Genomic DNA, 11,731 nt, shown 5'->3' on the forward strand with positions numbered 1-11,731 from the left:
TATATGCTCCACTCACCCCTGGAAAATTACCGATACCGGTACATTCATTTTTTTTTTCAATTGTACCAGGTACCGGTAGTTAAATAGTAAAATTATAAATATATTTCTATTTTCACTGAATCTATGTTTGTATCTCCCATAATCAATACTAGTAGCTAGGCACATTTACGGTACATACGTATGTTAACCGGTACCGGGTACTTCCAATTGGTAATCCATATTGGCGATATGCAATTCATAACAGTTTAGTCAACAACTAAGAAAAACTTTGGAATTTATATACTACCCCAATTCCACACTGTTATAGTAGTAGCAGCAATTCCTCGCAGATCTAACTGTTATAGAGAGTATGAAAAGAAACTTTTTAACCCGTAGTAGCATGTTTGCAAACTCGGAGTTACACTGTACAAGTACAGTTAACTTCCGGAGTTTACGATAAATCAAGCTGATTTGGGTTTATACGATTGATACTCGGAGGAAAAAAGTAGTCTCTATTCATTGACAGACTAAGAGTAGTAAGCTTGACTTTGTACAATACCTAAAATACGGTAAAACAATTGGAGTAGCCGCCAATGTTGAAATAAAATTGAAGAAGATTTTTCAGAGAAAGCACTTCCAACCTATGTGATAATGAAAAAGCTTTAAATTGTTCATACACCAATATTCTTCGTTTAGCGATCTTAATCGTCGGTAATACGGCACGCCGGCCGATAGCATCTGATGTATGGAGTAAAGACGCACGGATATGCACTTTCTCCAGCTGGCATGCTTTTTTACTAGAGCCCCCTACTCAGTGCAGTGCATTATGCGTATGTAGCTGCCTTCTCCTCACTCTTACGGAGCCACCCCTAACAGCTTCTCCCTAATCCCGCAATCCGTTCCTGAATAAAAAATGGCTTCGCCAGAAGATGTGCTTCAGGTACAGGTGATCTAGCGTTAACTTTCGGCTAGCATAATTAAAGTAAAGGATGAACCCGCTTTCCCTTTAGGCGTGCGTAAAGGCGGCCTTCGTGCATCCCTGAATTGCGGGGTAAAGATTTGAAAGCGAAAAGGTATACCGGCACTGATCATCAACGGCTCTGAATTTGCAGGCATTGTAGCTCAACAGTAATACGTGTAGGTGGGCCATTCCAGAATAATAAACGTAAGCATTTGATGTACACAGCCGAATCATCTGTAGCATGGCAGGCAAGGTTCATATGATAGGAATTTGAATACTTACTGTGAACATAATATGGTCTTTCAAATAACTAGAAGCAAAAATAACAGTAGCCATTGGAGACTGAACCAAAAAAAGTGGGATGTCTATACACTACGTAAGCATCGCACACCAGTTACACGAGTGACGAGAGTGCAGGGATTTCCGAAACGACTTCATCGTCCTGCTTCGGCTCAAGCATGAAGTTCAACTGCAGTCGCCATGTGAATACAATGATACGCCATGTAGGATCCCATAGGCCGCGACCTATAAAAAGGCTACTGATGGTTCTGGTTTAACCAGCATCACGAACAAAAGAACTACCTCATGAAAGTACCTTCCCTCTCGAAACTCGCGACGCTCGCAGTAGTGTCTATCCAGGCACTCACGGCCATGGCCGTGCCGATTGACACCAGTTCCAAGGAAAAAGTGCTTCCAATTGCTCATCCACCGCTGGAAAAACGAGCTGTTCCACTTCCACCTTCGGAAGACCCATTTTATGTTCCCCCTGAAGGGTGGGAGGGAGAGAACTTGGGTGCTATTCTGCGATATCGAGAGACTCCAAACCCTCCAGGGTTCACCATTATCAAATTCAATCTGCAAAAGACCTATCAAATCCTCTACAAGACTTCCGACTCCAATAACAACCCACGAGCTACAGTGACTACTGTATTCGTGCCCCAAAATGCAGACTTTACCAAGGTTCTTTCGTACCAGACCTTCCAGGACTCGTCCTGCTGGGACTGCTCGCCGTCGTACACTATCCAATTCCAGTCTGACAGTTCAGGCGCAATTATTGCTCAGACCGAGTTCCTCATGATGGAAGTCGCCCTTGACCAGGGCTGGATCGTCATTACTCCTGACTACGAGGGCCCAGAGGCGGCATTCACAGCTGGCCACATGGCAGGTCACGGTGTGCTTGATTCATTGCGAGCCGTACTGCAATCCCAGGATATTACTGGTGTTCAGTCTGATGCGACTGTTACTCTTTGGGGGTACTCTGGTGGCTCTCTTGCGTCTGGGTGGGCTGCTGAGCTCCAGCCTAGCTACTACCCTGAGCTGGAGATCGCTGGCACGGCTGTTGGAGGCTTTGTCACTAACATTACCGCCGTGGCGCTCGCTGTAAACTCTGGCCCATTTGTAGGTCTTGTTCCAGCCGGATTGATGGGCCTTGCGTCTGAGTATCCGAAATTCAATGAGACGATCCAAGAGTACCTAAAGCCAAATTCCGTCTCTACTTTCGAGAGTGTCAAGAATATGTGCATGACTGATTACATCCTTCCATTCTTTGACCAAGATTTGTACAGCAAGTACCTCGTCAACGGTACAGATGTTTTCTACAATCCGGTTATCCACGAAGTTCTTGAGGAGAACGCCATGACCGATGCGAATTTGCCAAAATCACCATTCTTCATTTATCACGCTAAGAACGACGAGGTGGCTCCGGTTAGCCAAGCGGAACGAGTTTACAATAGCTTCTGTGCCAAGGGCGTCAACATCGAATTCCGTGAGGATCTCGCGGCCGAGCACTTGACGGAGACGCTCTTTGGTATGGGTGACGCGCTGTCGTGGCTCAATGATCGAATGAATGGCCGGGCAGTTCAGTCCGGGTGTACTAAGACGACTGTTCTTAGCAACGCACTTAACATTGAGTCGTTTGAGATCCTTGGAACGGCGGCCATTGATGTTATTTTGAGTATTCTAGGTGCTCCAATAGGACCAACCGGATGGTTTTAGAATTAATGAGTTAATGAATTAATGAAATCTTTTTTTCGTGCCCGTTGCTGTTTGGTGGCCCAGTAATGCTTATTTATTACCAGAACGGTTATAATATAACAAGAGTTATAATAATAATCTTGATTAAAGTCCGCTGCGTAGGGCGAAGGAGGACTAATCGAAGTACATGAGGTTTCTAATATAATATAACAATATCCAGTAAAGGTAGACGGGGTCGATTTCCGCTGATAGCATGAGTGAAAACCTTCTTGACGTAGTGTAATTGATTGCGCGCAGTCAAATACAGGCAAGTAGGAAAATCTTTGCTAACCTCTCTCATGGAGATTTTACCGTCTTAAGAGAAGATGCGCGGATTGGCTTCCAGGAGCTTAGTGACCGCGCAGAGTCCTTCCTTGGTGTTAAGGACGAAACAGAGTTGTTAAGACTTGATCCTGGGGGTCATTCCCCCCCTGGACATTATGGGGGGACCGGTCCCCCCAAACCTCCCTGTGGCTCCGCTGCGCGGAGATCTGGTCGACAATTAAGAGACTTCTTGTTAGCGGGGGTTTGGGGGCAGAGCCCCCAACTACGGGAGCTCGAGGGCTGGCCCTCGAACACACCCTACGGTAAGAATGCGGTTCTATGTACTTCTTATATTTGGCGAATTGCTCGCTGAATACTGTGAAGAGTAGCAGCGAAAGGTCCAGGGCTTACACCCAAGTGCTTGACCAGTCTCGCAATAGGTGAACAAAAAAATTGAAGTACTGTTACACGTATAAATAATTACTCGTTATCTTCGTCGATGACATCGTCGCCACGCTCCTCCGCAGACACGACAGCCATACACTGGAACTCGCTACTATAAGAGCCCTTCCAAAATCTAACCTTGCCATCATCGCCCGAAGAAGCAAGAATTGTCCCAGTAAGGTTCCAGCTGACACGCCAGACCTCGCCATGGTGGTCGTCGTGCTTCGAGATCAATTCTACATCCAATGGAACAACCTTCTCATGGTCTTCGTCACCAAAGTCCCGCGACTGCTTCTGGGTAATTTTGAAAATACGCACATAGCCGTCCTTCGACGCAGTCGCGACCAATTGGTACCCGCGGCCCATAGACGGGGCCCATGCTACGTCTCGAATGAGCCCCTTGTGCTCTGGCAGCTGTGCTGCGCGGACGAACCGGCCCTGGCTGTCCTTCTGGTAGATGAATGCGTCTTCGAGCACGCCAATTACAATAAACTCCTTGAAGAACATGGACGGGCACCACGACAATGCAAAAGAGGACTGCAGTGTCCGGCTAGGCGGATTCGACAGAATGCTCACCTCGACGACCGTCGACCAGTAATGCATAGAGTTCGGATCCAGCGCCTCGTGGATCCTGAACGTGCCGTCCGACCCAATTGACGCGATCTTGAGCCCCAGGTGGCCCGGCGCGAACTCGATGTCGTACAGAGGCCCGCCAAAGTCGGAAATTGTGTGTTTTCGCTTCCACCGCTTACCGCTGCGTGGAGCCTCCCGGCTGTCTTCTTCAAAGATGCGGATTGTCGAGTCATACGAGCACGTCGCAATAACCTGACCATACTCTGGAGAGGCCCAGGAGATCTTTACAACTGCGGAATCGTGCGCCTTCCAGCTGTCGCACAGCTCCCACGAGCCATTCTCCGTCTTGTCAAACACCTTGACGTGCTGATCGGACGAGCATGTCGCCAGTCGTTTGCCGTAAAAGTCTTACAATTGTCAGCTGTCACTCCACTTTGTAAATACAATCAACTTACCATAGGCGATATCATGGACCAGGTCCTCGTGGCCCGAAAAGAACGGCTTCATCGCTGCTGGTCTATCGGCGAACCCTTCGTCTTCGGCTTTGGATTTTCCAACCCCCCAGAAATGTCGTGTGGTGGGCCGCGCGCGCGTTGGGACATTCCGGTGATGGTGAGACATTAACTGCACAGCCGTGCCATTATTAAGTGTCATGATCCAAAAGCCTGCGGTGTGCCTTCCCCCTTTATACCGGACGGTTCGATAAATGGTGACAAGATGAAGAGCCTGGCGTTATCCGCAGTAGCTGGGACCGGAATTGGGCTCATATTCTACCCGGAGAGGCACCCGATACAATGCTCGGTGGGATTTGCGGTGGTGGGGTTCGCAGTTACGTACTACTTGATTCCGCGACTGGCTCCCTCTTTTGAAGCTGCGGGGCTTAAAGGGCGGGATCTGGCCAAGAAGGACCAGCCAATGCTGCCCGAGACGATAGGCGCAATTCCGGCGACCGTTTATTTGTTCAGCATGGTCTTCTTTATCCCGTTTATGTTCTACAAGTACCTTGTGACCACGACTTCCGGGAGCGGAAACCGAGAAGAAGGCATGGAGGAGGTCAATATGGGCAGAACTCTGCACCTGTTTCCACACAATAAGTTGGCAGAGTATCTGTCTGCTTTACTGTGTTTGCAGGCAATGGTCATGCTCGGTGTGGCAGACGATCTGTTTGACATTCGCTGGCGAAACAAGTTCTTCCTCCCGGCAATTGCAGCGATCCCATTACTCATTGTGTACTACGTGGACTTTGGTGTCACGAGGGTCATGCTACCTGAATTCTTGGGGCTGGGCAAGACAATTGACCTCGGGGCGCTTTACTATGTGTACATGGCTGCGGTAGCCATTTTCTGCCCCAATGCCATCAACATTTACGCTGGAGTCAACGGGCTGGAAGTGGGCCAGTCCTTTGTCATTGGCATCGTTATTCTTGCCAATGATATGCTCTATATAACTCTTCCAGACCATCCGGCCCAGGAATCGCACTTGCTGAGCGCCTACCTCCTGATACCTTTCCTCGGAGTTACCCTAGCACTGCTTATGTACAATTGGTATCCTGCTCGTGTGTTTGTCGGAGACACTTTCTGCTATTTCGCTGGCATGGTATTTGCGGTTGGAGGCATCCAGGGTCACTTTTCCAAAACGCTGCTACTCTTCTTCGTGCCACAGATTTTCAACTTTATCTACTCCGTACCCCAGCTGTTCAAGTTGGTGGATTGCCCGCGGCACAGGCTGCCGAAATTAAATCCAGCAACGGGATTACTAGAGCCTTCGCGGGCTGTGGTGAAACGCCCCAAGAAGTTTGTCGTACCTGTTTTGAGGCTCCTGTCCTTCCTGGGTCTTATTGGTATGTGGGAGGACGATAAGGGCACAATTGAGATCTCCAATATGACCCTTATCAATCTTGTGCTAGTCCGGATTGGTCCGCTACGAGAGGACAAGCTTACGACGCTACTACTTACCATCCAGCTTATCAGCGGCCTGTCTGCCGTCGCACTACGGCACACTCTTGCAATCCTTGTCTTTGGAAGAGACAACCTTTAGCTTTTGCGATGGAGTCACCCTTAATGGCGAAACCGACCACCGACCCCCTGGCTTCTAATTCTAAGCAAAGTCGACACCCCAAGCTTCTAATACTAGGCAAAGTCGAGCCCCAGGTCTTCAAATTCTCGGCGAAGGTCGAACTCAGGTGTTCTCGGGGGACTGGTCCCCCCCAATTTGGCAAAAACAAATAAATGATGATTCTAACTACTGCGACCAGTACGCCTCTCTCTCTCGTAGCACCTCGTCAGCCCACTCGCTGACCATGGAGGTCTTGATCTGGGACCGCACGCCCATGAACACGCCGAGATCCTTCTTCTTGGCGTACCGCTTCTCCTCCTCAAGACACTGGACCATGAGCTCAAACTTATCAACATCTTTGACGAAACGAGCCTCCTTGGTCGAGACGTTCTCATACTCGTTCCACAGCTCGTACATCTCGTCAGCTACGTCGCTATTAAACGGCTTGAGCAGATCTCGCAAGTAGGTGATGGCCTCGAGCTCTCGGCGGTGCTTCTCCTCCTTGGAGACGGGATCCTCGGGCGTGATGTCGCCGGTCAGACTCTCGGCCATATCGTGGACGAGCGCCATCTTGACGCACCGGTTCGAGTCGACGCCGCTCTCGGCCATAAAGCTGATGATGCCCATGCGGTACATGTGGTCCGCGATGGACTCGGCGTCGTTGACGCCAAAGTTGAGCCATCCGGTGCGCATCGTCGTCTTTAGGCGCTTGATGATGTTGAGGAACCGTAGGAACCGCACCGTCTTGCTCCCCGAGGCCGGGATCTTGGCGATCTCTGCCTTGATATCCTCGGGGATCGCTTCCTCCACCGTCCAAACCGACATTCTATTGTGTAATGTGTGGGTGTCGTTCAATTTTTCGCTCCGCCGGAACGCGTCTCAAACACGCGACTGCCCTACTATACGATGTATCACTAAATAAACCTCATTTGAGAATCTCCGCGAAGCGGAGCCACGGGAGCTCGAGGGCTGGCCCTTGAATACATCGCTACTACGAGTACTGCAATTAGTGTAGTTATTGTTTTACTACGCGCAGCCATGTGCTGTTACGGGAATTTGTTACAGACTGAGTACAAATCTGTCGCCGGGGCGTTGCTGCATTTTGTAACGGAAGTTTGTTACATGATGAGTTTTTTGTTACAAAAGTTTGTTACGGAAAAACAAGCCGTAAATTGAGTCAATATGTTGTCCTCCACGAAACTATAGAGTACCAGCAGTAACAATTGGGGGACCAGTCCCCCAAACCCCCTGGGGCTCCGCTACGCGGAGAGAACGTAGATCATAGATCAATTGATTAATCTCCATAGAGTATCCAACAGCAATTGGGGGACCAGTCCCCTAAACCCCCTTGGGCTCCGCTTCGCGGAGAAGCTGATATAACAGGTGATCGTGAATAATTAATACATTTACCGTTTTGATTTTATCTAAGCGATGAGCTCAACAACACCACCAGCAGCCTTGATCTTCTTCTCAGCAAGAGCAGAGACGAATCGGGCTCGGACAATGACTGGGACGTTTGGAATTCGGCCCTTGCCAAGAACCTTGCCGAAGCCAGCGTTCAGGGTGTCAATGACTGGGGCGTTCTCAGCAGATGGGGAGGCAAGGTACTGCTCTCGTCGCTCAGCTGGGATGAGAGTCCACAGCTTGTCCAGGTTGAGGATTGGCTTCCAGTCGTGGTTCTTCTGGTAGTGGAAGGTTCGCATACCAACCTTACCGAAGTAACCAGGGTGGAACTTATCCAAGTTGGTTCGGTGGTGGTGCTGACCACCGGCCATACCTCGACCACCGGGGTGCTTTCGGTTCTTACCGACACTAACAGCTGTTAGCCCATCTCGTTCCACGTTATCTTTTTCGAGGTCACAATCGCAGTCTTTATCAAGTCATGTCGCAATAAATCACCACTAGTCCCGCAAACCGCAAATCTCGCTCGTTCCAAAATAAAAAGTACTTACCGTCCGCCACCCATGGAGACGTGGCCTCTGAGCTTTCGGGTCTTGCTAAGTCGGGTAGGCATTTTTTATTGTCGAAATGTATGTATGTGCCGAAAGTTGACTGTTCAAGTGAAGTTTTTCAAAATTGAATGTCCCGCGATTCAGCGCTCTGCCGCGCCAACCCACCTTGGGGAGGGCTTTTCCTCCCAACTGCCTCGTTGTGTGAATTTTTACCGGGACGGGAAAACCTGTTGGCGGCGCGCGCCCAAAACGGAAACTGGGAGTCACAGGGAAGAACATAATTTACCCTTGACTGGGTAAATTTCAGAATCCAGCGTGCCTTGACCTTGGGCGATGCCCTGACTGACCGTGGGTGACAGCGACGTTTAGTACGAGGAGCCATTGGTATGTGACTGGATGTAATTGTATCGATTGATCTATTTCCATTATTCGGCCATTGAAGTCCGCAACTGTAAAGTAATTCATGTAATGGTCTACCATAGGTCATAGGATAGTAGATCCATATTATTCTGTACTGGTAATGATAAGCCCAGTTACTGTTGTTCAATTTCAGAACTGTCTAAATGAATACGTTAACTGTAGACTATACTACTAAATCTATAGTACAATTACGCATCAGAACGATAGAAGTACTATAGTACTACAGTTGTATAGTGCGTATAAACCCTCAATATTGGAGCTATCTTACCACCGGTACCTGTACGGTCAATATATCCATATGCATGCTACATTGCACTGACGCACTTGCGTCGCCTAGCACTGGTATAGATTTATCCTGCAATGGACTCAAATACATAGCACTGCTGTAATTAATTACCGGAGTAGGTAGTGAGCATTGAACGACCGCGATTCCTGGTGGGTCCCATGTCCCCAATCTACATACGACCCCACAAAACCTCCGCGAAGCGGAGCCCCAGGGGGGTTTGGGGGGACTGGTCCCCCCAAGAATTACTACTGGTAGGCGTATTCGAGGGCCAGCCTTTGAACCTCCCCTGGCTCCGCTTCGTAGAGATGCATTTGAAACTCCGCGTAGCGGAGCCCAAGGGGGGTTTGGGGGGACTGGTCCCCCCATTGACTACTACTACAATAGTAGCTGCCGGGATAGAAAAAAAAACGTAAACATTGTCATTAGAAAATATATGTATAGAGATTAGGTGATATTTACAATTCCATCTCGTCACCAATGTCGCCTACATGGTGTCCGTCATCCGGAGGGTGGTCCTCTGCGGCATGGTGGGCCTGGGGAACCTCGTCCTCTTCATCCTCGAAATCCACGTCAAAGAAGTCATCATCCGAACCGACCACCGAAGCGTAGAGAGATCGGGCCGCGGGAACTATTCCGTCGTAGGTGATCTCTGCGTTTGGTCTCTGAGTGTGGATGACCGCTGTAGAATTGAACGCCTGCTCGACGCCAGAAATCTGCTGAGTGTAGCATAGCTTAAGCAGGAATTGCAGTTTCTCCTTGGGGACAAAGTTCTGCATGCTCTGGCCCAGCTTGACCGAGGATACGACGGGAAGCCCGTCTCTGTACGACACATCGGCCGGATTGAGCCCTTCAACTTCAAAGTCTTCTGTAGATTCCCGCAGAATGGTCGTTTCGAGCTTGTGCAGGGCCTCTTCCAAAACGTTTCGCGCAACATTAGGGTCTTCTAGCGTCGAAAGGTACCACACCGCCTGGCCTTCGGGGCACTGTCCGCTGCCAAAGCCCATAATGATGGCCTGGACGACAAAGCGGTTGTTTGTGCTCAGAGTCCCCGGCGGGAAGATAACAACGGCGGCGCTCTCGTTCTCGGCGAACCATTCCTTGCAGTCCTTGGCCACAATGGCGACCATTCGCGTCACCTGACGCTGTGGCGGGATCTTGTCCCGCGGGACGTGGGAGTGATCAATTAGCCGCGGGTTGTTGGACGGGCTGATGATAAGCTTCTCGGAGTATCTTACTCGCGATCCGTCTTCAAATAGAGCAATCTTATCCTCCTCAGAATACGACATGAGCCGCGAACTGAGCTTATAGGTCGCTCCCGCGACAGCCGCCGACCGGCAGAACCCTTGAGAAATCTCGCTGGCACTACCATACATTGAATAGAGGGTCGGGAAGCTGCCATAGACATCGAGCGAGGTCAGGTAGCGCCCTATACGGCGCAATGCCTTGACGGTGGGAACCTCCAAGCTCTTGCACAGGCCAATCGACAGCACAATTTCAGCCACCTGCTGGTCCCCCAGCTTAAACTGCTCGCTCAGGAACCGCCCAATTGGCTCATTAGCGTATGGCTGCCACACCTCTGGCTGGCTCTCCCACTCGAGGGTGAACTTCATGAACCGCATGAGTGACCGCTTGGTAAGCAGCGTCAGCGATTGATCGGTAAAAATCTCCTCCTTGGACCCGGCGACTTTCTCAAAGCTGTCGTTCTCAAAGGTATGGAAGGACCCCAGCGCCTTGAATTCGAGGTATCGCGACACACGGCTCTTGATGAGCAGGTCCAGCAGATCGCTCCGCGCGAACATGAGCCGCGGCGCCAGATCTATGAGGTACTGCCGCGAGCTGAGCGGCCGCGGGATGTACAACATCGCCTTGGAGAACACCCCCGGCTCGCGAGCCTGGTTCACCTGGTCGACCCACCCTTTGAGCTGGTCGACAGTCAGCGACGCCGACACGTCGCCATAGTACGGGTGCTTGTCGACATGAATGACGCTCGTGCCCTGCCACGCCAGCGCAGCAGCCGTGATGCTCTCCACCAGGCCCGTGCCGCAGATAAGCACGTCGCACTGCTCAGGCACTGCACTCACCGCCGGGCTGTCGACCCCGGACAATGGCGGCACAATCGACCCTCGTCGCGTGGCGGCTGTAGCTGAGTAGGACGACATTGCTTTCTCTATTCCTTCTCTCTCAATATACCTTATCTCGTTCTGTGTATCGTCGTTTGCCTGGGTTTCGCCCTTCAATCGCTGTAGGAAAATTCTTTCTCTCTCCGGAGGTCCTTTCAAAGCTTTTCGCGGGGTGTCTCTCCGTGTCGTCCACCCCTCCTCCAAAGGACCATAGCGTCATCGGACCTCCGTGAGGCTCGTGCGGCTGGCTAAGCCGCACGCTTTCCGTCTGCGTAGCACCTGCTCTACCCTAGTGCAATTGGGGGGGGGGGGGGGGACCAGTCCCCCCAAACCCCCCCTGGGGCTCCGCTACGCGGAGATAGTCAGGGTCAATTGATCTCTGCGAAGCTACGGGAGTTTGGGGGGCTGGCCCCTAAATCAATTGTAACGGCCGAGCTGTTTCATGGGGGACCAGTCCCCCCAAACCCCCTTTGGGGCTCCGCTTCGCGGAGATATTGTACTCAAGGTCAATTGGGGGTTTGGGGGCAGAGCCCCCAACTACGGGAGTTCGAGGGCTGGCCCTCGAAGATAACGCTCAAGTAGGTGTTACACTTCTTGCTCATATAGACTCAAGCCTATCTCTATATGCCTTGGAAATCGCATTGCTTTGATATATTAACTGAGG

At 50.6% G+C, this 11,731-nt stretch overlaps 6 protein-coding genes across 6 annotated transcripts; 2 read left to right on the forward strand and 4 right to left on the reverse strand.

Annotated features, from left to right (window-relative positions):
* Nucleotides 1-1,591: 1,591 nt before the first annotated feature.
* On the forward strand, nt 1,592-2,935 carry TRVA0_040S00738 (uncharacterized protein; the record flags this gene model as incomplete). Its single annotated transcript, XM_076686585.1, has 1 exon — nt 1,592-2,935. The coding sequence occupies one exon, from the start codon at nt 1,592-1,594 to the stop codon at nt 2,933-2,935; it is 1,344 nt and encodes a 447-aa protein (XP_076539179.1).
* Nucleotides 2,936-3,697: 762 nt separating this feature from the next.
* SEH1 (Seh1p) lies at nt 3,698-4,741 on the reverse strand (the record flags this gene model as incomplete). The annotated part of the gene is made up of 2 exons (XM_076686586.1): nt 3,698-4,641; nt 4,690-4,741. The coding sequence occupies 2 exons, from the start codon at nt 4,739-4,741 to the stop codon at nt 3,698-3,700; spliced, it is 996 nt and encodes a 331-aa protein (XP_076539180.1).
* Nucleotides 4,742-5,149: 408 nt separating this feature from the next.
* On the forward strand, nt 5,150-6,271 carry ALG7 (UDP-N-acetylglucosamine--dolichyl-phosphate N-acetylglucosaminephosphotransferase; the record flags this gene model as incomplete). The annotated part of the gene is made up of 1 exon (XM_076686587.1): nt 5,150-6,271. The coding sequence occupies one exon, from the start codon at nt 5,150-5,152 to the stop codon at nt 6,269-6,271; it is 1,122 nt and encodes a 373-aa protein (XP_076539181.1).
* Nucleotides 6,272-6,475: 204 nt separating this feature from the next.
* On the reverse strand, nt 6,476-7,114 carry YGK1 (HD domain-containing protein; the record flags this gene model as incomplete). The annotated part of the gene is made up of 1 exon (XM_076686588.1): nt 6,476-7,114. One exon carries the CDS (start codon nt 7,112-7,114, stop codon nt 6,476-6,478), a length of 639 nt encoding a protein of 212 aa, XP_076539182.1.
* A 599-nt stretch (nt 7,115-7,713) lies between these two features.
* Nucleotides 7,714-8,303, reverse strand: RPL28 (60S ribosomal protein uL15 RPL28; the record flags this gene model as incomplete). The annotated part of the gene is made up of 2 exons (XM_076686589.1): nt 7,714-8,101; nt 8,242-8,303. The coding sequence occupies 2 exons, from the start codon at nt 8,301-8,303 to the stop codon at nt 7,714-7,716; spliced, it is 450 nt and encodes a 149-aa protein (XP_076539183.1).
* Nucleotides 8,304-9,402: 1,099 nt separating this feature from the next.
* MRS6 (GTPase-activating protein MRS6) lies at nt 9,403-11,106 on the reverse strand (the record flags this gene model as incomplete). Its single annotated transcript, XM_076686590.1, has 1 exon — nt 9,403-11,106. The coding sequence occupies one exon, from the start codon at nt 11,104-11,106 to the stop codon at nt 9,403-9,405; it is 1,704 nt and encodes a 567-aa protein (XP_076539184.1).
* Between the last annotated feature and the right edge of the window lie 625 nt (nt 11,107-11,731).

The sequence above is a fragment of the Trichomonascus vanleenenianus genome, assembly GCF_965637985.1.
Source record: "Trichomonascus vanleenenianus strain CLIB 3782 genome assembly, contig: TRVA0_040S, whole genome shotgun sequence".
Lineage (NCBI taxonomy): Eukaryota > Fungi > Ascomycota > Dipodascomycetes > Dipodascales > Trichomonascaceae > Blastobotrys > Blastobotrys vanleenenianus.